The sequence below is a fragment of the Herpailurus yagouaroundi genome, unplaced genomic scaffold (genome assembly GCF_014898765.1).
Source record: "Herpailurus yagouaroundi ecotype Mexico unplaced genomic scaffold, PumYag 222, whole genome shotgun sequence".
Classification (NCBI taxonomy): domain Eukaryota; kingdom Metazoa; phylum Chordata; class Mammalia; order Carnivora; family Felidae; genus Herpailurus; species Herpailurus yagouaroundi.
This window is the reverse complement of record NW_024412453.1, coordinates 19,085,555-19,110,971: the sequence shown is the minus strand read 5'-3', so window position 1 is coordinate 19,110,971 and position 25,417 is coordinate 19,085,555. Positions and strand designations below refer to the sequence as shown.

The 25,417-nt window shown below is 60.5% G+C and overlaps 1 protein-coding gene across 2 annotated transcripts in view; it reads right to left on the bottom strand.

Annotated features, from left to right (window-relative positions):
• LMF1 (lipase maturation factor 1) overlaps positions 1-25,417 on the bottom strand; it is an 87,467-nt gene that overhangs the window by 22,201 nt on the left and 39,849 nt on the right. Inside the window, exons 4-5 of one of the 2 annotated variants that reach the window (XM_040459503.1) lie at positions 16,351-16,499; positions 1,507-1,572 (exon numbers count right to left, since the gene is read on the bottom strand). In XM_040459503.1, the coding sequence (XP_040315437.1) occupies positions 1,507-1,572; positions 16,351-16,499 (215 nt within the window). The remainder of the gene's footprint in view (positions 1-1,506; positions 1,573-16,350; positions 16,500-25,417) is intronic. The other variant, XM_040459504.1, reaches the window with a different exon arrangement.

Here is a 25,417-nt window from a genome sequence, read left to right as displayed (position 1 = left end):
CGGCGGCACTGCAACCAGGGCCCCAGGGCAGCCGCTCCCTTACACCCTGGATTCCACTATGATCGCTGAGCCAAGACTTGGCCTGTCCTAGAAGATGGACTCCCAGCGGCCTTGGCCTCACACCGACATCACGGCTGGCCGGCCCCCTCCTCAAGACGTGGGTCACACGGCCCCCGTCTGCCCAGATCCCTTGCAGGGCTGGAGAGATGCAGGAACTCTGCCTCCCTGCACCTGCCTCCAGCCCTTCTGACACCTCGCCCACCCCGCGTGCAGGCTCGTCCGGCCCCTCCCTGCTGGCTGAGGCTCCTGCTGACATAGAGACTGGAGTCCCGGGTCCCGCCTCCACTCTGGTCAAGACCTGCAGGCACGCGACGGCAGGTGGTGCCACGCGGGGACTCTGGCACATGCCACCTGTTCCTCCTGCTCTGACTCCCTTCCTCTGCACACAGCGGGCAGTTGCGGGGACGCGGCCGGACTGGCTGGGAGGCCCCAGGGGTCCTGGCTCAGCCCAAGGGGCCCCATGCCGCCTCCCTCCTCAGAGCCAGGAACATTTACTGTCTGGAACTGTGTGGCAAGGGTGGCTGCAGGACCCAGGGATGGACCCGTGGCCCGTGGGCAGGAGGGGAGGGGAGTCTGTGGCGCGTGTGCCCCGAGGACAGTCTCCTACCCCCATGAAATGCGGCACACGTGGGGATGTCCCTGCCCCAGGCTGGTTGACAGAGGACGCGAAGCCGAACGTGCCTGGGACTCAGAGTCGGCATCTACTCAACACGTCACGACTGAAAACCCCCAAGGGGCGGAGGGCTGCAAGTAGGCGCCTCGTAAGAAGCGCAGAGCACGTTGCCTTTCCCGTACTGGAGCCGCAAGCCGGGAGCGAGAAACGTGGAAGGAAACGTCCCGACAGGCGTGCGCCAGGAGTGTCACCAAGAGGGACGTGGCACCCGGGAGGCCTTCTCTGTGCACACACACCAAATGCTCTCAGGCTCATTCATTCACGGGGCAACGTGGTCCCTGCCCCCCACAAACGTGAGCAGTCAGCAGGGACACGAAGGTCCAGAAGGGCTTGGACCCGGGCGGGGTTCCAGGGAGGGGTGGGGGACGGGGTGCGGGAGCCTTGGAAACGTGGGCACAGTGGGACTGGGGCCTGCCCCCACGTCCGTCTGCCACGGCTGGGGGGCAGGGCGCACAGTGGAGCACCTCCCAGCCTGGGGGTGCGCGGGGCCAGCCCACCTGCCCGGAGAGGGTGCCCAGGCAGGACCGTGGACAGCGGTGGAGGGACCGGTGCCCAAGGGAGCGCCGGGCCCGCAGCCACGCGCACCGGGAGCCCCGTCCTCCAGGACGGAGCCCTCCCCACGTGCTGGGGCACTGCAAGCCACCTCGTGATCTACCCATCACCCCCCACCCCTCCCGAGAAAAAAAGCAGGAGGGGGCAGCCCGTGAGCCGAGCCGTGGCCTCCAAGAGCCGCACGTGTGGCGTGGCGGGCAGGTCCCCTGTGTGGGGCTCACCTCATAGTGGAAGTCCATGCAAGTGAGCTCCCGCCAGCACCGGTCCCCCCGGATCTTGATGAGGCCCTGCCAAGACAAGACAGAAGGACGTGAGCCGCCCCCGAGGACACGCAAACCCGCCACGGTGGGGCCGCCCAAAGGAAGCTTTGAGGGACAGAACTTCCCTCACACCTGAACCACGGACCAGAGAAGACATGAACGAAGCCGTACGAAAGGCTCGCTTGGGGCTTTTCTGTGACTAAGTCCCGTGTTACGTGTAGAAAACACCAGCTTCCTCCTACAAAGGCAGTTCCTTCTGTGCTTCCTGCAAGACTCAGCTCTCCTTTGCTTTAGATTTTTTATTTTTTAAGTAATCTCTACACCCAACATGGGGCTTGAACTCCAACCCAGAGATCAAAAGTCCCAGGCTCCTCCAACTGAGCCGGCCAGGCACCCTGAAAACAGGTTTTCTGAGCATGACTGCAGGAATGCGGTTGGGAGGCTTTAAAAACGGGCGGGTTGGAAAAGCCACAGGCCCTGGATCTGCATACGCTTCTAAGGACGCAGAGGAAGCTGGGCAGGAGGGGACATCTCCACCGCCCCCACGAACAGCAGGTCTGAAGCGTGCCCAGGGAGCGGCTCAGCTGCCGGGCACGCAGGGGAGAGGCCGTGCAGGGAGGGCCGCCCGTCTGCAGCCTCGGGGACCACAGCAGCTCGTCTGTCGGTCGGATGCCTCCAGCCCTGCTTTCTCTTGGGAACTCGCAGCTCCCTGCGGACCCTTCCTAGGAGGGGGCTGTCCGCTGCCGGCCCTGGAGACCCCGCTTGGGTCCCAGAGATTCTGCTGCGACGTCTCTTACATAACAGCTCCGTTAGAAGGTGAGAAGCCGCACCGACAGAAAGCGGGCGTGGGTTGCGGCTCCGCTTTCCCTCGTGACCGTGGTTTTTACAGCTGCAACAGTTCTGGGCCGAGTCCTACCAGCTTCACCCTCCCGCCTACCTCCCTTCCACCCGCCCGCCTGCCTTCCCACCCGCGTAGTCAGCACATAGATCTCAACAGGTCAAGCCTGGCGCAGAAGAGGCCTTGTCTGGCTGCGGTGGGGCAGGCACGTGGAGGGTGCTGAGAAGAGAACCCGGGCCCTGGAGCAGGAAGGTGGGCGGCCCTGGAGAGGCCGGGACAAGCCGCAGGAGGTGTGAGGGGCAGAAATGCCAGGCAGCGGTGTGAGGGAACCCGGGCCGGCAGGTCTGGAGCAGAGCAGACTGGGAAAGGCTGTGTTCGGGAACTCCCAGGGTCCCCTTGGCCTTGGGGTCAGTCAGGTTCGGGTGGGGACGGAGTGGGCCAGAGAGGGACACGAGATCGGTGACGAGGGGCCTCCGCGGCTGTCCAGGCAGAAGGACCATCCAGGCTGGGATGTGTCTGGAACATGGAGCCCACAGGATGGGTGCGGCATGGGGAGCAGCCGAGACCTCGGGCTGGCGGGCGGCAAGGACACGGTAACACCCAAAGGAGCAGGGATGAGAGGCGACACGGGAGTCCCAGCGACACGGGGTGGCCCTTCAGGCTTCCTGACAGACCGAGTTAGCATTGCTCCTGCCGTGCACGCAGGCTCGGTTTACAGATGGTCAGCTTGCACATCTGTCCCCAAGGGCTCCTAGCGCTCTGCTGTCCTAAGCCCCGACCCACTGCCGTCTCTGATGGGGTGCTGGGCTGGGGGCGGGGGGTCGCGCACACACCCAGCCCTCGGCCACCCTGGCAACCCAGCCTCTCGGCGGCACCTTCCACCCACGTGGAGATGAGCTCTAGGCACCCGGGTGTGCTGTTTGAAGACTGGAGTCTCCATCTTTCTGGAAACTAGGTTTGCTTAGGTCACACAAATGCCAGAGACACACCCCCTGGGCAGAGCTCTGTGGCACATTTGCGTTCACAGGAAAACCGAGTTCTGAGAAGTGCCGCGTGCCTGCTGGCCAGACCCGAGCGAGCCTGTCCCGGCGACGCGGACGGCCACGAGCTCCCGGTGATCGCGTGCCTGCTCGCGGGGCAGGAGAGCAGCCGCCGTCACGCGACAGCCCCGTGAGCACAGCTCTGCTCCCCGCACCCCTTGGAATCCAAGAGCGGGTCTCTTTGGAGATTCAAACCAGGCAAAGAAGAAAAAAACAAAATAATTAAAATGTCATTCAAATTCTAAGTTGATACGAGACACTTAAAAATCTGAAACATTCTTCCGGGAGCAGAGAATAATTATATTCCTCCTCATCCGCTGACTTCTCCCTATAGTGCAGATGTCAGATTTTCCACGGATTTTTTCCTTCCTGAGTGCGCGTCAAAGGAACAAAGACTTCTGTCAGCCTTTTTCAGCCCCAAATTAATTCTGGGGAAAAAAAAAAGGCTCAGACAAGCTAGTGCCAGGCCAGATCCAAAGAGAGCCGAGTGACCCACAGCCGTCCACCCTTGCTCTCCAGGGAAGGCAGAGTGCAAGGCACAAGAACATTCCGGGCTCGCTCTCCGGAGTCAGGAGGAGGCAGAGGCACGAAGGGAGGCACCCGGGATGCAGATGGGCCTCTCCGGACGGTCAAAGGCCTGAGAACGTGCTTCTGAACCCCCTGTCTGGAGAGGCCAGGTGCAAGGCCTTCCCACAGGAAGGACATGGGCTTCTCCATGCTGCGAACTTCACTCCTACCCGAGGGCCAGGAGGGGCTCCGGGGCCTGGGCCGCACCCGGGCAGTGGGCCGCCTCCTCCAGGGGGCGCCCACCCCCGGGGAGCCCTCTGCGGCAGCCTCATCCTGTGCGCACACGGCACCCCACTCTCTCACCGACGGGCCACTGCCTCCACCTGCACACGCAGGGGCCACGCCGGCTCCTTCCCTCGGGAGAGGCCTCGGTGACCCTGGGGCCACCCATACTAACGAGGTTGCGGGTTCGGGAGGAGGCACTGCCCCTCCCGAGAGCAGCCTGGCGGTCTGGGATGCCACTCGGGCTTCCCGCCACCCTTCTCCTCTGGGGGCGGAGCTGGGCCCGCAGGACCCCGTGTGACCCTCAGCAGGCGAGGTGGGGGTATCTCTGTGTCTCAGGTGCGTTTGGGGTTCACAGTCCTGTGCCCCCTACGTGGTGCTGGGGGCTCAGTCACACGGCGGGGCCTCTCGGGACTGCCCCGTCTCCACGCCCGCAGGGCCCCGCCAGCACCCTCCAAGACCAAGGGACAGTTACACAGAGACCACCCGCTGAATCCAGTGAGCTGGCGCTGGCCTGAAACCCGGGGGTGGGGGACTAACCCTGCTTTCCCTCTGCCCTGCCCCCTGGGCCCGAGAGGTCTTGGAGAACGGCCGGGCCTCCGTGTGGGGTCCTCCTGTGGCAGGCTGTGTGACGGGCTGCACAGGACGCAAGGGAACACCACGGGCCCCGTGAGCTGTAGGACTCGATGCCCGTTAGGCCCCGGGTCGTTTGGAGGCGAGCGTCTGGAGATGGAGGCAGAGGGGGGCCGAGGGGCCAAGCTCAGGGCCACGAGCTGGGGCTGAAGCTGGGACCAGAGGTCAGAATACCGCAGAAAGCACTTTCCAGAAACCCCCGCGGTGCCTCTTGAGCCGGAGTCTGAGGTCTGGCCCCCTAGGCGCTCTTGGGAAGGACAGTGCAGCCTCGCGGGAAAACCCCTTCTTCCGCCCGCATTAATTCGCTGGAGCAGGTGGGAATAACTGCTCTCCTTTCTGAGCGGGGATCCCAGGGCGCAGTGTAGACGAACTGGCGACATGGGCCTGGGCTCGGCCGTCATGGGGCGGTGCGCTGCACCCCATTTAATTACAACTGACGCAGTCTTACTGGAGGCCTCTGACTCCAAGGAGGGCCAGACTTCAAAGTCTCTGTCCTCCCCCAGCTCAGAAGCTCCCTGCTCCAACCTCCCCCCACCTCACTTGGAGGTCTGGATGATTCCGGTTTGTTCCCTCAGGGCAGCCACTGGGCCTGGTGGGGGGTGGGGGGGGGAGGGGGAGGAGAGAAGCAATCCAAATGCAAATGGAGGAGCTACCCAGTTGTGGCCTCCTCGCCGAGAGCCGAGAACGTTCCCTCCCACAGAAGTGACGGAGCCTCCGGAGGAAGAGGCCCAGGTGCTGTTGGGACACGGAGGCGGCAGGCCGCTCGGCTCCGGAGGAGATCCAGACACGTGTGCTCCGCATGCTCACGGGAAGCTACTGTCCCCCTGCCAGCGAGTGTCACGGCCGCGCACAGGTCTGGACGTGGAGAGCGGCCCCTGCTTACTCCCGACCCCGCGCCCCACACGTGGCTTCCGTGGACGAGTCTGGGGGCCGCCCTCGCTCTCTGCAGCAGGGGTCCCCCAGGGCCGGGGGTGGCTGCGCGGTTACGCTGGACTCGCTCATCGTCCCCGGGTGTGCGGAGTGTATCGGGGCCGCATCTCGCCGCAGGGGCCGTGTGTAATACCCCATGATACCCTCAAGTCAGAGGGTGGAAGCTACGACTTACATGGAACGAAACACATCCGAAGTCTCAAGTTCAGCGTGTTCTGACGATTGCACACAATGAGGTACCCCCACCCCAAATAGCAAGTGGATGTCCATCCCGGAGAACGTTCTCTGTGACCCCTTTCCAAGCCGGTCCGGGCCCCGCCCGCCTGGACGGAACGGCGGCCAGCGCCGGCTCGGCCTCCCCGGGATCTCACCCCCGCGGACTTACCAGGCTGTGCTCCGCGCATTGTGGGGTTTGTCCGTGTTGCCGCCTTTGGAGCGGGCTCCCTTTTACGGCGGAGCGTGGCCCCTCTTAGGAGCGCGCTGCCGTTGACCCCTGTTGACGGACCCTGGGTTGTTCCCGGGTCTGGCCGTTCTGAACAGGGCTGACCTGCGGCGTGCGGGCGTGTGCGGCCTCCGTGTGGACGCAGGTCGTCCCCGGTCCCGACACGGCGCAGGAGAGGAAGGCTGGCTCGCGGGGGCAGGTGCGCGTCTCGCCGGGTGGGACCTGCTAACGGCTGTGCCACGAGGCTGCATCCCTGACCCGAAGGAGCGGGCAGTGCGGGGGGCGCTCTGGGCCCCGCTTCCCGGGCTCCCGGCCGTTCTCAGATCTGCTTCCTCCCAGTGTGATCGAGCCGCGTGCCTGCGTTTCTCCCTTGGTTTGCGTATTCTGTGGGTTAATTGTTGCTTGGGCCTGTACACGCTGCAGATACGTTTCCTAGTCTGTAGCTTACCTGTTCGTTTTCTTCGTGTGGTTTTGCCGATGGAGATTTTTCATATCCGTCAAGTACATTTAGCAAAAAAGTTTTTTTTATGGTTACTGTTTTTTTGTGCCATCGGAGCAGTCTATGCCTTCCCCAAGATAACTGTGTTATCTTCGGAAAGCTTTGTTTTCCTGGCTTTTATGTTTGCAAAACAAATTCTGTGGTTGCCCCAGGGAGTGACTGGGTTGGAAATCGGTCGACTGCACCTGTGCGGGCACGTTCCCTAGAGGTACTCCTCCGTGTGCCCTTCTAGGAACTTGCCAGTGTCGCTCTTAAATTTAGGTCCGTGGTCCACCTCAAAGTAGGGTCTGGTGCAAACGAAATCCTGTCCAAGCTCATTTTCATTCCTCTGCAGATCTCCCGTGACTTCAGCACCTTTTGTAAAGAGGGGCTTTCCTGTTTCCATTGACTTGACTCCGTACCCGGGCTGAATATAGCCGAACAGGAGAGATGTGGTCCATTTCTGGACCCTCTTCACTGGGTCCACTTTTCTAGCTTAGACGATACCACGCTTCAGTTTTAAATTAAGCTGTAAAATCAGGAAGCAGGTGTCCCAGCTTTGTTTTTCTTTTTCAAGATTCTCTTTATTTACATATAAAACTTACAATCAGCATGTTAACCTCTCCAGAAAGCCCAGTGGGACTTTGACAGGAAATGCCCTGAATCTGCACACACACTCGGGTGAAGCAGTCTTCCGAGATGTGAGCGCGGGTCCAAGTGCACGTCACCCGCCACTGACACCCTGCACCTGCCACACACACGTCTTAGGCATCTTCCATCGGGTTTGTGACCACGTAGTGGAGGTTTGCTTGATGCAGCTGTAGACGGTATTTTCACAACTTGCTTTTCTAACGGTCTCTTCCTAGTACACGGAATACGACTTGGGCTTCGCACGGACCTTGCTTCCCGCGTCCTCACTGAGTTCACGTGTTCATTTTGCTAGCTGTTTTTAGATTCCACTGGGTTTTCAGCCTGTTGAATCAAGGGGTGTGAACAACACCTTCCTTTCTTTTCTTCCAGTCTTCATGCCTTTTCTTTCTCCCGTCTTCCTACACCAAGACTTCCAACGTGACGCTGAGAGCGGCGGCGAGAAGACACGCTAGCTGGGTGTGAAGGCTCCCGTCCCTCTCGAGCAAGGACCGGCGGCCCGGTCTCAGACGCTGTCCCCCGAGGACGTCCCCCCACTGCCACGAGCCAGTGTCAGTCTATGTCGTGTGCTTTTCTCACAGCTGCTGCTTTACGCTGTTACTGTAGGGAACCGTGTCCGTTGATTTTCAAATGTTAAACCACCCCCGCGTTCCTGAGAGAAACCAGGCGTTGTCATTGCCAGAATCAAACTGACGGGTGTTTTGCTAAAGGTCTCTGGGTCTTTGCTCCTGGGGGTACTGGTCTCTTTTGTTCCTTTCTGTGATAGCCTCATCAGGCTTTGTTTCATTGTTTCAGTCATGTACAACAACCTGGGAAGTGTGGGGGGGGGGGGGGGGGGGCCTGCTTTCCAAGAGAGCGTGCCATCGTTTCTTCCTGAAGCGTCTGGTAGATTCCACCAGGGAAGCCATCTGGGTCCGCGCTTTTCTCCCTGGAACGGGTTGTGGTGACGCATTCCGTGTATTTAATAGACACGGAGCCGTTTAGGTCTCCCGTTCCCCCTCAGCTTTGGGAAGCTGCATTTGGGAAGGAACGCGTCCGTTCTGTTCCGTCTACGCTGTCGAGTTCATCCCAGGTGACTCGTACTGCGTCTGAGCAAAGCGTCTTCTCACAGTACCGATGATCGCAGCCTGGCCGTGGTCCCCGGGTCTGCCAAAGTGACCTGAAAAATGCAGGACCACAGGCCTCGCTCTGGTGGCTAATATACGGCTTTTTCTCCTGTGTTAACAGGATAGCAGGCCAGTCTGCCCACGACGAGCACCGGAAGGGTCCCACCTCGGGTGCCACAGCTGCTGTGAGACACAGCCACGAGTGGGAGCACCCAGCGTGAGAGGCACCGGCGCTCGGTCGTCAGGCACCTGCTGAGGACGGCCTGTGGGAAACACGCTGGCATCTCTCTCCTTCAGGTCCCTGGGGGGTCACCTGCACGTACGGAACAGCAAAGTTGGTGCCTTGCCAGCCTCTGAGAGGTGCCTGGGGGCTCCGGCGCCCGGCCTCCCCTCCTGCCGCACCCTGCGCTCGGCGAACCTGCCAACGACCCGCGTCGGCCACCGCAGAGACACGGCTCCCGATGAAAGTGGCTTGTTTCGGCTGCATTTGTTCGGTAAGAAGTTGGGAAGTTTTTTATGAAACTCCCACGAGGTGAACCAGTAATGAAATAATTTAGCACATGGTGTCGGAGGAACTACGGAAAGAATACGTGGAAAAATTAAAGGCGCGCTGACAAAACGAGAGCCAAGAGAAGCAGCCGCATCCCGGCAGTGAAATCTAACGGTCATCAGACCGACTCCTGACCCCCGCGGCCCGGCGTGCACACGCTCCTCCTCGTGGGCCAGCGACCACACCGCTCACGTCACGGCAGGTTCTCACGGAGGAGGGGCCGCAAAGAGCTTCCGCCTGACTGCGCACCCAGGCCTCCCGCACGCGCAGGGAGGCGGGGGTGGGGGGGTTGGGGGGGAGGGAGGTACGCGAAGGAGATGCTTTCGGTTGTCCGGTCGTCCAGGCCGAGGCCAAGCGCGTGCCTCCCCCTGGTGCCGTCCAGCGCGAAGAGTCCCTGGCGGCAGGGATTCTGCCTCGGCCCCCAGAACTCGGGGCACCCGAGACCTCGGCCTTCGACCCGGCGCAGGCCGTCCGGCCGGCCCAGGACCGATCAGGGACAGCTGTGGCGCCAAGGCCTGTGGAGAAGCCACCGTGTGGTCCGACTCGGGGAGCAGAAGCTCCAGGAGCAAAGGGCTCAGGCTTCAGGGACAGGCAGCGTCTCCAGGACGAACCCGGCCGGCGCCGACTCAGCCACAGACACACGTACCTGTGTCTGTCTTTACAGAAGCTGAGATTTGAGAACAAAGTGAAAACTTTTCTAAAGCATGATAAAAGGCAACCTATTAAACACTGACTCAGACACCCACGCCGTTTGCCGTTTTCTGCAGATGGAAAGCCTCTCCCCACTAATGTGTTTGGAATCTGTGCCTTTAAAGCCGAAGACTGAGTTGAAACCTGGGAGAAGGGCTCCTGACTCTTCCAGAGAAGCACCGGCTGGGCCTGTGCCACTCCAGCGGGAGGGTACACCCGCGCCTCTGCCCCAAGGGAGGGAGTCCGACGGGGTGGTCGCGCCACGTGGCCGCCCGCCGTCCCCGCAGCTGGCGCGGGGAGCCTGGCCGGGAGGCTGCGTCGCGTGGCTCTAGCGCAGGCCGCAGATCCGGCCAGGCTGACCATCTTTCCAGGGCTCGCGGGCACGCGGTCTTCTCTGCTGCGCGACGGAGAAGCCCCAGGAAAACCTGCCAGCGTGCCGGTCTCCAGCCCTGCCCACAGAGATAGCTGTCTGTGCGACACAGGGGCCGATCGGCCACCTCCCTGGAGGCCCCCGGCGGCTTGCCTCGTCGGGTTTAAAAAAATGATTTACATCCAGGCCCGAAGCGTGTGGCCAAGGAGCTTTGTGCACGGGCACGCCTGGGTGCCTCCCCCGCCAGCACGGGGGACCCTTCCCCGGCCCCCCACGTTCCAGTATGCCCCCCCCAGTCAGTCCCCACCCCGGATCCTGGCCACACGCTGGCCCCACCGGTTCCGGAAGCCCCCGCACGAGGAGCCTGACGCGCCGTCTGCGAGGTCACCGGGTCTGCTGAGTGTCGGGACTCGCGCCCCTGTTGTGCCGGGTGCCTTCCATTCCGGGGACTTAGCTCGGTTGGTCCCCATCTTCTTGCCGATGGACCGTGGTTGGTCTCCAGCTCCTGGTGCCGGGGGAGGGTTTTGGGGAGTGCATTCCCAGGCATCCTGAGGACAGAAGCACGACGGGGTGGAGTAGGTTAACTTCGTAGGTAACTGCGTCGCGGCTTCCGTGAACTGCGCACCATTTCTCACGACCGCAGGAGAGCACCACAGGCCAGTCCCTCTCTGGTTCACTCCCCTGCCGTGAAGGGCCGGTGCCGTGTCCTCCCCAGGCCCTCCCTGCAGCCACATTTAGACTGAGGAAGTAATTAAGTGTCCGTGGGGCCATGGGGACAGGGTCCTGAGCATACCGGGCGAGTGCACCCATCAGAGACACCGGGGCTGCTGTCCCCCCGCACCCCTGTGAGGACACGGGAAGAGTCCTCACCGGGGATGGGAGGCGCTGGGACACCGCCGGCCTCATGCCGGGAGGAAGATAGCACCGCTCAAGCCACTCGGTCTGCAGTGATTGGGGCGGCCCGAGCCAGGACACTCGCTGCAGTGTGGTCCTGCCCTCTGTGGGTTCAGCAGGTCCTGTGGGCGCACACGCCATCCCGTTGCGCGTGGACTGGCAGGCATTTCCCTAACGGCTGGGAAAGCTGGGCAGTTTTCAAGTGTTTGCAGGGGTATCTGCTAAAGCTCCCCCCTTTCACGCCGATCGTCGTGACCACTGGGTTTCTTGCGTCCTTTACGGGCCCAGACACGGGCTCCCCGTGCGGGGCAGAGGAGTTGTGGGTGCCGTCTATTGCTCGTGTCTGTCGGGAAGAGAAGATTCTGATTCAAAAACATCCCGTTACCTTCAAGAAGTGTTGTGATTTCCACTTTCACGTTTGGAACCCGCCTCGAACGAATTCCCGCGCGCAGTGGCGGGCTGGGGCTCACGGCCTCTGTGGGTAACGAGACGCCCGAGCGCTGCACGTCAGAGAAGCACCTGGTCTTTCTTGGTGGCACTGACTCGGTCAGTTGTCCAAAGCGTGCGTCACGGTGATTTTGGTGTGGGGCTATTTCTGGATTCGCCGACCCTCCTAAGGGTTTGGCTGTCTGTCCTTGTGCCCCCACTGCCCGTCTCACCAACTGTGACTCCTGGGAAACCCTGGAACAAGGGTGGGCCTCTTATGCGAGATTTTCTGGCTATTCTAGGTCCTTGGCGTTTCCAAACAAATCTAAGAATCGGTTCATCAACTTCTAGAAAGAAAATCCTTCTAGAATTAGGTTTGGGTTGCACGGCATCTACAAATCGATCTGGGGAGAGCTGGACAGTTGAGCAGTGTTGAGGCTTCTGACTCACAGAAGTGTGTCTGTCTCTTTAAGCCTTTCTCATTTCTCTCAGCAACGATGGTAGCTTTCAGAGAACAGTGTTAGACTTCTGTTAAAATTTCCCGAGTATTTTATGGTTTTGGAGGTTATTAATGACATATTTTACATTTTCTTTTTCTTTTCTTTTTTTCGGGGGGGGGGAGGCGGGTAAAAAACAAACCACTGTATTTATTTAACGTATTCATAAAGGCTCAACCGGAGACTTCATTTAAAAAACAGAAACGAAACAAAAATGACACCACAGCTTAAGATACAGAGTCCTAGACAAAAACGAAGGAAAGGGCAGACGATCTAAGGAGAAGGTAAAAAGAGAACACAAGGAGAGAGGCTACACAGCCCGGGTTCTTGGCGAGAGACCAGCTTCGAGCAGGTTTCTTGCAGACACGTCTTTTAAAAAAAATTTTTTTTAATGTTTGTTTGCTTTTGGGAGACAGAGACAGAGTGGGGGAGGGACACAGAGAGAGGGACACACAGAATCCGAAGCAGGCTCCAGGCCCTGATCCGTCAGCACGGAGCCCGACACGGGGCTCGAACTCACAGACTGTGAGATCAGGACCTGAGCCGGAGTCGGACGCTCAACCGACTGACCCACCCGGGCGCCCCTCTTGCAGGTACTTTTTAAAGGCTGTGAGGTTTCTCCAGGCTATTCACACACAGCGTGTGTGCTCAAAGGGCTATGGGTGCTGGATTCTCCTAGCAGGGTCTGGATGGACAGCAGGGTGGCCCTGATGTCACACACACAGACCACACGTCCTTGACGGTGTCCAGGCAGATGTCACCCTGGGTGTCCACGTCTGGGTAGCGGCAGACCGTGAGGAAGGCCCCGCGTGGGCGAGTCGTAGGCACTGGGGGGCTCTGGGAAGAGCACGTACCTCAGGTTTTCACACTCTGTGCCCGCCGCTCCGGGGATGATCCCCACGCATGTGAAAAGGTTGATTCGGGGAAGGTAGAAGTTCCTTCGTCACCAGACCTTGTGGGGGTCACTGGCTCCTGCTGTGGCATCTTGCCCGCAGGGCTCCAGGCGACACCCCCACTGGGCCCGGCTCCTTCGCGGGTGGCTGGGTAGTGGTTCTGTGGGACCCCCCGGGGCGCCATGGGCGGGGAGACAGGAGCTCGGACGGCACGACAGTGACGACCCCACAGATTCACTCCCTGTTGGCTTCTGCTGGCCTGATCCGTGTGCCCTGAGCGTGAATCCCACACCTGGCTAACTGCACACGCTGGTCCTGAGGACCTTGTGACCCCTCCACCGCGAAGACGGGTGCCTTCACTTCCTTCCTTCCCGCGTTCAGGGCTTTTGTTGCTTTTCCTTGCTTTTCTGCGCGAGCTACAATCTTCAGTACGACACCAGGTAGACGGGATAAGTGGGCGCCCGGCACGCGCTCCGCCTCGGCAGACACGCGTGGTCTCCTCAGGTGAGCGCGGCATCGGGTGGGTGCCTCACATACCGGGCGGAGGACACCTATTCTCAGGGCGCATCAGAAGATGCGTCGGCTGTGAACGAGTGTTTAATTCTAATGCTTCTCCTCCGTCAGTTAAGAATCTGGTGAATTGCATCGGTTCGTTTACGTCCACTCTGTATCCCGCGGAAAGCCCGTCTATCATGCGGCTCGGGCGCTGCTGGGTTCGTTTGTTAATAATTCGAGAGTTTCCCGGTGCCCTTGAACAGACTGCTGTGTAATTTCCTTTTCTTGAAACGTCCTCGTCCTCACTGACCTCACAAAAACAAGCCCAGAAGGGGTTCCTCTGTGTCGTGGATGCGTGTGGACAGGATTCACTTCCTTCCCTAAATGTTTTACAGACTGATCAGTAAAGTCTCTTCTGGGCCTGGAGTTTTCTCAGCGGAAGATGCTTCTTATTTGGTTTGATGATCTCAATTTATACAACTATTCGGACGGGGCACCGGGGCGGCCGCGTCAGTTAAGTGTCTGTCTGTTGGGATTAGATGGGAGCCACGCGCCTCCGCAGGTCGGCGGGGGCGCTGTGTCCTTCTCGGGGCTCCTTCTGTGCCCAGGTCCTCCTCTCTGTACCTCGCCCCTCGAATTCTAGCAGGATGCGGGCCGAGGGAACTCTGGGCCTCCCTCGGCCCGCCCCTGCCCCCTCGTAGACGGCCAGGCACCTGCCACGTGTCCCGCTGGCCCCCCACCCCCTCTGTCTGCTGTCCAGCATGCGTCACGTGCCAGGCCCACTTTCCAGCTGTTCACAGGCAGAGCCTGCTCCACGGTGGGGAGGCCACGCTGACCCGCCTCGGGGGCCCGGGAGGCCCGGGGGCCGTGTGTGCAGGGGGGGGGGGGGGCACTGCCCAGCGCGCCGGGACCGCAGCAGACGGCGGCCGGGTGGCTTCTGCGTCCGGGGCGCCGGTCGTGAGCAGGCGCAGGTCAGGCCGGGGCTGCACCTGCAGGCGGCTCAGTCCTCCGCAGGCCCGTGCGGCCCTCTCCCCGCGTAAGCGACAGGCGCTGTCCTCTCCGGGCCTGCTCCCCGCTGCCGCTCTCCAGCCGAGGAGGAGGAGCGGCACCCAACACAGACGCAATCGAGTAATTACCCCTTTTAGTGCACCTGATGAGTTTTCACCCAGCTGGTGCGAACAGTCGATCAAAATGCCACGAGAGGCGCCTGAGCGCTGTCAGGCTCCGTGGGCGCCCCTCCCCCGCCGCTCTCCTGCCTCGGGAGCCTGCGGTCCCGGGCCGGTCCCCGGTGAGGGACCAGAACAGCGAACACCTTGGATTTCAAAAGTAGTTGAAGAAAAACTCCAAACTGAAGTCCCAGACGGACACGGAACCACGCCCGCTAATCACAGCAAATAACTTCCGTGTGTCAGGAAAAGCAGCCGCGAACGTCAGGCCCGCCGTCCGACCGCCGGACGAGGAGTCTTTGTGGCGGGGTCTGGCCACGCGCTCGCCCCGCACGCCAGCTCCCGGGACCTGCAGCGACGCGCGCACCGCCCGGGGTCGCGAGCCCTGCGGGCCGCGTCGGGGCCACGCGCGGGCCCCCGAGGCTCCCCTCGCTGGCAGCCTGGGTGCTGCTCACCAACCACGTCCACCTCCCACGCTGCGGCTGCTTCTGGTGACCCGCCCCCACCCGCCACCCCGCCCCAGATGCAGCAGTAACCAGACCGCGGACGGTCGTCACACGGGGATGAGGGGCTCGAATGCCCAGGAGGGCATCTGAAGCGTGGGAGCGCGGGCTTCCGGCAGGAAGAAAGGACCTGGGGCAGCCTGTCCTGCTCGGGGACCTCCGACTCCCAGTTAAAGGCTGGCACCACTCAGGATTTGAGGCGACAGGGCACGAAGACGGGCTCCCACAGGCCAGACGGGTAATGGGGACGAAGGGCGTCGAATTAACACCAGCCACGGAGGGGCAGACGGGTGCCAGGAGGGGGGAGGACATCTGACGACGACGCGGTAGCCACGGAACTCTATGAGACCCGGCCACAAAACACTCGCCGATTGCACAGGGACGGAAAGCAGCCCCACAGGGATCTGGCAGGGCCTGCCCAAGTCAGGGATGGGACACACGGATGCTGTCCCAGGCTGAGAGTGACGAGGGCCTCCTGCCAGGGGCGCAGGGCACGCCAGATGGCCGGTGCCAGGGCGCGGGGGACAGGAGACGGCGGGCCGTCTGGACTGAAGGGGACGCGGGCAGAGCCACCGCTGTGTGCGGCAGAAGCGTGCTCTCTGTGAGCTCGTGCGCGCCCGCACCTGTGAAACCTCAAAGCAGACAGGTGGCTCAGCACACCTGAGGGCCGGGGCTCCCGACCGACGTAAAGGAAGTCAGTGCTCCGGCACAAGCAGCAAGATCTTATCGGCAGAGAGTGAGAAGCCCAAGAGAGCGGACACTAGTCAGGCCGAAAGGAACCAAGTCCCTCCTGACCGGAAGGTTCGGATGATGTTCCCGAGACACCTGAGGGGGACGGGAGGGGGAGTGGAAGCAGACGCGCACCTGCACGGGCCCCGTGGGAGTCTGCGGCCGGGGAACCCTGGTCGCCAGGGCCCAGGAGGGCGCGAGCCAGGAGGACACCAGGCGGGCAGCACATGGGCCACGGCATCGACCGGCCACGCCGGAGCGAGGCGGCCGCCAACACGCCTGGCTTTTGGGAGACGCTTCCCGGGGCCAACAAGCCAGGTGCCCACAGGAAGGACTCTGCACGGCTTCTCTGGGGTGACAGTCACGGGACTGTGTGTCCTTGACCCGCTGCCACCCTCCCTGATTTAAACCACGTAAAACATTTCAGACCTTCCAGAAATCCCCAGGAGGGACTCTGCCCGTGAGCCTCCCTGTGGAGCGGGGCTCAGAGTCGAGATAGGCCCCACAGGAAGTGCTTGTGCACAGGACTGGGGGCCGGGGGCACTCCTAGGACTCAGAAACAGGCCCCCGAACACGGAAAGCAGCAGAAGGGGCCCTGCGGGCACGGCACAGCCCAGCCAGCAGGCAGCGAGGCGTGGCTCCTTTGCGGCACGCTTCCTGAAGCCTAGGCACTGAAGGTTCCGCTTACCGCTCCAAGCATGATTCTGAAAATCAGCCACCGAAAGCCCCACAGAACGATCTGGGATGGGGGGGTCCCTGTGGGCAGTCGAGACAAAGTCCAAAGAGGGCACAGGAAGATTCCCAGGAATCCTGTTTCCAGAAGCTGGGACTCCCATCCTGGAATGACAGTAAGGACACAAAAGGCCACGTTAACAACAGCCAGACATTTTCCAAACTCAGCTTAACTTCAATGATGCTTCAACCAGGACAGGTGGTGTGGCCCAGGGACCCGTCTCACCCCCAGGCCGGGGCACATGTCAGAGAGGGCAGTGGGATGGCCACAGCACCCCAAGCCAGGCTCTCTGCAGGGCACTGCACAGACCTGACACGGGCCCCACACTGAGCACACACCGCCCGTGGGTTTGTGGAAGCCTTTTCAATTCAGTAGTTTTGAACACGGAAGCAGAGCTTTGTGGGTTCTTCCCTGAGAGCACCTCACCAGGACAGAGTGTACGAGGCCAGATGGCCTGACCCGGACATGAGGGCCCCAGTCTGCCCCAGATGAGCGGGGAGGCCTGGGGGAGACGCGGGTACAGGCGACAGGGGCTCTAAATGAAACGGCCTCCTGTCAGCCCTGTAAGGGCTTGGCCTGGGGCAGCCAGCAACTCCACCGCAGGCTGTGACAGCAATAGCTGGGACCCAGCTGACCAGTGCGGTGAGCAGCGTGGGCACAGTGGGGGCGGGTGTTCCGTGTGCCCGTGGACACTGAGTTGGCCTGTCGTGGAAACGTGAGACCTTGACAGCTTCCCGGCTGCTGTCACTCGGCCTTTTTTTTTTTTTTTTTAATTTTTTTTTTCAACGTTTATTTATTTTTGGGACAGAGAGAGACAGAGCATGAACGGGGGAGGGGCAGAGAGGGAGGGAGACACAGAATCGGAAACAGGCTCCAGGCTCCGAGCCATCAGCCCAGAGCCTGACGCGGGGCTCGAACTCACGGACCGCGAGATCGTGACCTGGCTGAAGTCGGACGCTTAACCGACTGCGCCACCCAGGCGCCCCTCACTCGGCCTTTCAAAAGAGGCTACGTGGCATTCTGCATGTTGCACATGCTTCTTAAAAAAAAAGTTTAATTTACCTCGAGAGAGAGAGGGAACGCTTGTGTGCACAAGCAGGGGAGGAGCAGAGAGAGGGAAAGAATCCCAAGTGGGCTCTGTGCTGTCAGCACGGAGCCCAACACAGGCTTGAACCCATGAACCCCGAGATGACCTGAGCCCAAGTCAGAGTCAGCAGACACTTAACCCACTGATCCCCCAGGCGCCCCTACACACATTCTTTTTCATCTCGTTTTGACGGATCTGTGAAACTTTACGCACACGAAAAATACTCTGGACAAGGGTCCATGTACTATGGTTCCATTCACAGAAGGTTCTGGAAGGAGCAAAACTGATACAGGGGAAAACACCTGGGGTGACACCCCCTCAGGGCGTCAGAGGCACCTGAAGGTCTATGTATTTCATTGTAAATTTCTTTCTAAAACAAAACCACTGCAAAGAGACAACCCTAAGTGTAGTCCTGAACCCGAGATTTTTAGGGCCACACGGATGGCTCGATGCCTACAACTTACTCTGAGATGCACTGGAGGTGGAGATGGGGGACATGATGATGCCCACGAACGGCCTGCTGAGTCTCGGTGGCAGGTGTGTGGGTTCTCACTGTGCCCGTCGGACACTCGTCTGTGGTTTGACGTTTTTCATAATAAAATGGGGGGGGACCCATTTGCTCTCGTATGTTCAGTGCATTTCTGAAGCCCCGGTTCCAGGTCAGTTGGGTCTTAGGACAGGGTCTGCTTGCTGTGAGGCAGTGCCCAGCACCGAGGCTGGCGGGCAAACCGGCCCGTACCCAGAGGGGCGGCGAGTCCCGCCCTATACTGGCCAGCGTGGCATCCGTGGGCTGTCCTGGCTGAGCCACGTGCACCTGTGCTGGGGACACTGGGGGCACCAGAGCACACCCTGCACCACCCAGAGAAAAGTCCAGATGCAGAAAGAGGCCCAGGATGCCGGGGAGGGGTGCCCACAGGAGGGGGGAAGCGAGGTGAGCTGCGGCCAGGCCCCCACTAGTCACGGGCAAGATGGTCCTACAAGGTGCTCTGGCGAGGCCGGGAAGGGGCATTGGTACCACCCGTGTGCGGGGGACTTAGCGTGTGGGATAGCCACGGGGGCTCAGCCTGGCTCCCCAGCACCCGCCTGCACGTGCCCAGAGCTGAGAACCCTGACTTCTCCCGGGAGAAGGGGGAAAAAATGCAGGAAGCGTTTGCACTCGGTCTGTCTTAGGAAATTCCAGACGTGGACTGACCGTGTATCTCGACTCAAGGTGCTCTTCCCCTTCACGGTGATGGAGGCCCTTTGCTTTACAGTTTACTTCAAACCCCCATTCTTGTCTCGACCAGAAAAAACCAGACGTCGTTCCTTTTATGACAACCGCTCTAGTTTTATTGTGAGAGAACAGTCCTTGAATTTGGACTCCTCCTCTTGGGGTGTCACTTCATGACCCAAGCGTGCCGTGGAACCTGGAAGTGGCTGACCGCTGCCGTGCGCTCATCGGCGGGCCCCTCTGCTTTCTGACAAAGTACCTGTCGTCCTGCCACTGGGCCGATCCCTCCCCGTGTGGCGAGAAAGTGTAGGAGGCGGGAGGCCCGTGCCGCTGCGCGGCAGCACGAGCGGGCAGGTGGGTCCAGGGTGTTCTGGGCAGAGCCAGGCAAGCCCCGGAGGCTGCAAGGTGGAGTGTCCACCCCGAACACCGCAGGCACGGGGACGTCTGCCAGCACTCACCGGAAAGGCCTCGTAGCCTGTGACGCTCACGTGGGTGCACGGCGCTCCCCAGAGTGCCAGGCCCGCCTTCTCTAATTGCCACCTCACTTTGCACAGATGTGACGAGCGGAATTTTAATATGCAGCTTGAATGACACCAATCAAAGTGATGTGCAAATGGCAGGGCCCAGAGACCCACCTAAGTGCCGCCAAGCAGGCGATGGGGTGGGCAAGGGGCGCCCTGCCGCCTTAGGGACTCACGTGTACTGGCAGAAGGTCACCTGCCCTCCTGCCTCCTTGCGAACCTACTGGAACCTTCCCTACCTTGCCCGGGTGCTCAGGGGGAGCAGAGCCGCCTATGGCCCCCCACCTCCGCTCCCCCGATCTGGCTGGAGCTGCCACCTCCCCGGCCGCCGGCCCTCGGGCCATCAGCGCTTGCGACACCGCCGGGGAGGAAAGGGTGGCCCACAGACCCACCTGCTGCTGCTTCCCTCGCCTGGATCTCATCGGGTGGAGCAGCTGCGCCACACACATCCGCACAAAGGCACCATTGTTCTCGGGCGGCGTGGCGGGAAGGCGGCCCCGGAAAACAAATGCCCAGGGGTGCAGCCGGACGGCTTCCCGCAGCCCCGAGGTCGCGATGAGGACGGCCAGGGCGCCGCGGGGGCACCACCGCAGGCCGGGCGGCAGGGCGCTGGGGCGACCCAGACACAACCGGCGGGTCCCACCGGGGGCCCGACCTCAGTGACGAGTCCCACCCGAGAGGGCGCCTGTGCCTTTCCAACCTGCGCTCACACGTATCCTCTTGCAGAGGGGATGGGGCACTCTGGTCCCTTCACTGGTGTGCGAGTGCCACGTGAGCACTGCAGCTCCACGGGGTCCCCCGGAAGGCTCCGCCCCGATGGATGCTCCTCGGGGATGACGCCCACGTGCTGCCCCTGCCTGTAGCTTTGGGGCAGGGGTCACAAACGCCCACTAGGGAGCCACGAAGCATGAGGCCCATGCAGCTACCTGTTTCTGGAACCTTGACTTCTGTGGCTCCTGGCTTGTTTCCAGTAACGCTGACAAGTGCTGAACAGGCCGCGTTTGGGAAGCTTCCTGCGAAACCGGAGGGAAGGCCCCCAGCTGTGAGAGACGAGGGGTCGGTGCTCGGGACCGGACACTTGGACGGTGACCACCCCAGCAACTGTCGGGTAGCGGGGCGGCTCCCAAGCTCTGTTTGCCCTTCTGAGGAGGAGACAGGCAGTGGGGGTGGGGCAGGCCGCTCTCACGGAGGTGTCGATGGGACACGTCCACGTCCTCCGGGTCCCTAGGCAGCCACAGCCCTGTGCCCTGCAGTCTGTGGACAGCCTGTGTGGTCGGAGAGGGGATGCTCTCTTGGCCGGCGCTCCTGAACCAGCATCTAAAACTGCACGGTGTGTGACGTGTGGCCCGTGTCTGCCAGGGCAGCCGCAGGTGACTTCCGAGGAAAGACCCCATAAGACACGCTGAATTTGGGCCCTCCGTGTATTCCGACAAGAGAAGCGCATGGGGCCTGGGTCTCCCGACCTCACCTGTCAGTGGTGGGGGTCCCTTGCCCCTCTGGCTCAGCTCGGGGCACCTGCTCACTAAATCAAACCTTCCCTGTGGACTTAGGGACATGAGGAGAGTGAAGATGCTCTTCTGTTCAAGATCGAGAAAATTCAGCACTGAGAGGCCGGACCCGTGCCTGGCGCCTTCAGGAGAACCGCGCGGGACGGGGGCGGCGGCCTGGCCGCTCCGCGGCGATCCCTTCGCCTGCGACGGGAAGCAGACCCGCCTGGCGAGCGAGGCGCGCACGACGCCTGCGTGGAAGTCACCCAGAGTCCAGGTCCACCCGGCACAAATTAAGCCCCTTGTGACCTGGGAGAAAAACAACCTAAACCAAGGCTTCAGAGGCGGGAGGCGTGCAGATGGCCACTCCAGAGAGGCAATACCAACCGAGGTCTCGTTACCGTCCCCAAAACTATTATAGTTACTCAGAAAGAATAATGAAGCGTTGCACCTATGGATCCTTCAAGAGTGACAGCCACCGTCCGCATGAGAAGCAGGAAACCCATTAGCTTCGGGTTAAAAACAGGGAAAAAGGAGAAAGACGCTTCCCTCCAGACGGGCTGTCATTCGAGAGGAGCGGCCCCACCCTCGGCACCTGCAGCGTGCTCGGAGCCCTGGAAAGCCTTTCTTCGTCTTCCCAGGTTCCATCTCAGGACGGGAAGTTACGAAGCAGCACGCCAGAGTGTGCTCTGCGCAGTCACCGATGGGGCCCGAGGGGGCTGCTGGCTACGGAAACTCCAGGGGCCCTTGTGTCGTCGAGGGTGGGAGCGTCCCACAGGCACGGCGCTGGGGTGACCCTGCCCCTCACAGGTACCAACCGGCACCTTCTGTCCCCCTGCGGGCACTGTCGCCATGGCAACCAGCTGCAGCCAGGAGGCATCACACGTGTGCCTGCAGGGAAGGGCATGGAGAGGGGCCTGGCCTCGGTGACCCCTTTCAGCCACAAGGATGGCTTGTATCGCCACTCCTGCCCCAAGGAGACAGACTAGGGCCGGGCGGTACTGATTCCATCCCCACCCCAGAGATGGGCCACACTCCTGCCCCCACCCCCCACCCCGGTCTGCTCCGGATCTGCCCCAGAATCCTCCGGAACCACCCTGAGCGGGGCGAGCGGGGCAAACGTGGCACGTGGGGGGCCGCCGACCTTGCTGTTGGACAGCCCGCAAGGGGAGACCCGGCCTCTGAAAGAAGCGAGCCTCACGCTTCAGATGCGGGATTTAAGTCCAATCAGATTGTAAACAGGAGTGAGTTTTCTGGCACGTAGATAGGTTTGAAAGAGCTGGTTAAAGGTTTCAGGCTTCAAATAAACTCGCTTTAAAACTGCACGCTCCCAATTATGAATCGTTTAGAAAACTGCAAATCTTGTGTTCGTAAGGCTGTCCTTGGGCACTGCAGGGAGCAGGAAGTGACCTGTGTGACCCACACCCACACCGCGACCCTCCCCCTCTGTCCACCGGCGAAGAGTAATGCTCGGTTACCATGGCAACCAGACTTCCTAGCCCCAGGTGTCCCCTGTTGCTCACGACCGTGCAGGTGTCACCAGCTAGCCCAAGAGCAAAATTCAGAGCAATGACCTTCGCTGGCTTTACTGGTTTTGGATAAATATGAAAATGCTTCCTGTCAACGGAAATTAGATCTAGCAACAGAGATTTCTTAGGATTAATGTATTCCAAATATTTAGCATACATCAGGCTGAAGGGCACGATGTGCTACCGTGTCTCTGCCTTTTGTTTGCCGGGCATGAAAATTAGCCAGGAGCTTGTCTTGGAGTGGCCTGCCGCAATCCCGAAGACGTTGCCCGGTGTCCAGGTCACCCTGGACCTGCCCTGCAGGCTTGCGCCGCTTGGGCTCACGGTGCGGCAGGGGGCGGGGCGGGGGGGGGGGGGGGGACCCTGCTCTCCGACAACACCGGGAGGCAGGTCTGCTGGGAGGCTCTGCGCGGCGCGGGCCTCGTTCCAGCGCTGCGGCTGAGCACCGTGCCCGCGGAAGTGGGGTCACCCTCTCCCCACATGGTCCTGAAGAATGACCTGCTTTTCTAGATCTTCCACACACTCCTCGAACACTTTCTGCTGTCCTCGATGCTGCTAAGAGGCACACCCTTGTCACCTGAAGGAGGGCAGGGCCTGGCCGACGGGAGGGGCCCGCGTGTCCAGTTATCTCACCCCGGGAGGCGCGGCCCGCCCCACACACCTGCTCTGGGCAGCACGTACGTTCGGCGGGACAGGAAGCGGACAGGCGGGCAGCGGTCACGGAACCAGGACCCCGGGGGGCGCTGTCGGCAGCCGGTACTGCCCGGACATTGTGCACAAAGAAGCCTGGGGTGGTGGCTTGGTGATGGGAAGGGGCAGTGATATCCTCAGGCACCACGTCTGTGATGCCATCAGGAGAAGTCTCCAGAAGGGCTTTCTTTTAGGTCAGTGCGCAGTGAGTGAGGACTAGGTTTCCGTTAAGTCCGCTGACGTGAGCCATCAGGAAGACCCCACACGAGCGGCCCGTGGGGAGAGGGTACAGCTAACCGGCACGCCACTGACCGCCTCGCCTCCCCTCCCCTCCCCTCCACCCTGGGCTTTCCTCCCCGGCTGGAGGCCCAGGCCCGCCTCAGGTCCCCGCCGCCGCCAGCGCCCCCTTCTCCGGCCCGTCGGCCAGCTCTCTGCTTGGAGGCCACCCTTCTCAGGGAGGGCCTTCCCTGGACGTAACGTTTACAGTCAGGGCTCAGCCCATCCCTGCACGGCCCGCCCAACACACACGGTGCCACGGACCGCGCGTCTCCCCGGGCTGCCCTGCTCCACAGAGACCAGGCGAAGGGTGTTCAAGCCGGTAAAGGAAGACCTGCCCACGAGGCACGTACAGATGGGGCCACTCGGCAGAGAAACAAACCTGGGCAAGAAAGAACCAAGCGAGTTCGAGAGCTGAAAAAGAAAGCGTCTCAAATTACAGTTTTACCAGATGAACCTAAGAGCCGTCGAGAGGACAGGACCAAGTGAAAACAGTTCGACTGAAGTTACGCAGGCCGCAGAGCAGACTCTGTAAAGCCTGGAGAACAAAGGAGCACGGAGAACACACATCGTCAGAAGGCCCTACATATACACACGGGTGGAATCCTAGGAGAAGACGAAAGAGACGGGCAGGAAAAAATGGAGAAGGTAGTGGCAAAAATTATCCAAACTTGGTAAAAGACACAAGTTACAGATTGAAGAACCTCAGGGAATCATAAGACAGGATCCAAAAAACGTGCACAGAGGCGCAACGCAGCCTAACTGCTGTAAACCAAAGGCAGGACCCCAGCAGAGGACAGTGAGACATTACAACGTGTGGAGAAGGGACAGGGTGAATGGCAGCAACTCGTCAGGAGCGACGGAGGTGAGGAGACACCGAACCAGATGTGGACTCTTGCGCCTCCCGGACTCTCCGTTCTGAGATTAGAACCAGGAATCCACAAGCTGTGCCAACAGCGAGGCACCCAAATCATTTGCGCAGAGAAGATGCTGAGAGAAAGACCTAGAGAGGAAGTGGAGCAACCCCAGCACACGTGTGAAGGGAAAAACCACCAGCCTCCGTCAGCAGCACGGGTAAGGCTTGTCTGTCTAAGCAGCACTAGACAGAAAGTTCTTCGCCGTCATAGCCCGTGCTTAAAAAGACTACAAGCCGTTGTCCTTTGGACATAAATCAGAGCGGTAAGGCTGTGACCTCAGAGCCTTCTGTTAGTAGCAAAGAAATGGAAAACACCAGACATCATTATAAAAACCCTGCAGCCTATGGGAAAGCAGAACTTTCCCTAGTATTAACTACATAAAACCTGCTTCATTTGGGGCATTGCAATTCCATCTTCTCAGACAGGTGAGTCCTCCAGCTGTCCTTCACACAGTTAACTCTGGCCCTTCACCACAGGCCCCTGAGACCAAGGGTCCCTAAGTGTGGAAGGGACGGGACACAGCTGTCTGCAGAGAGGTGTCAGCTGAGTAGGACTTCTAGAAAGTTAGCTGAGAAGCCAGGCAGGAAGCAAACCTTCCCTCCTTGTGGGGAGCATTGTGCAAACGGTCCTGGAAGTTTTTTCTTTTTAATGTTTAGAGAGAGAGAGCGGGAGGAGAGGAGGGGCAGAGACAGAATCCCAAGCGGGATCCACGCTGCCAATGCAGAGCCCAGCGCGGGGCTCAGTCCCGCAAACCGTGAGATCATGACCTGAGCCCAAACCAAGAGCCAGGCGCTTAAGCAGCTGAGCCACCCGGGCGTCCCTCCTGGAAATTCTTACAGACTCAGTCTGAGATAGAGTGCTACCTTTGCATAAACGGTAGTGATGCTCATTTTCTGTATCTTCATGGGAATTTGGATTACACAGGGGTATAGGTCTGTCAGACTCTCAAAATGTGTGCTTAAGATCTTCGCATCTCATTGTGTGGGAGTTCTTTGTCGAGGGAAACAACCCGAACAGCTCAAAGAGCCGTCCTGCTGGCTTGTTTAAAACTCTCACAGGGGCGCCTGGGTGGCGCAGTCGGTTAAGCGTCCGACTTCAGCCAGGTCACGATCTTGCGGTCCGTGAGTTCGAGCCCCACGTCAGGCTCTGGGCTGATGGCTCAGAGCCTGGAGCCTGTTTCCGATTCCGTGTCTCCCTCTCTCTCTGCCCCTCCCCCGTTCATGCTCTGTCTCTCTCTGTCCCAAAAATAAACGTTGAAAAAAAAAATTAAAAAAATAAAATAAAACTCTCACATGTCCCTCTATA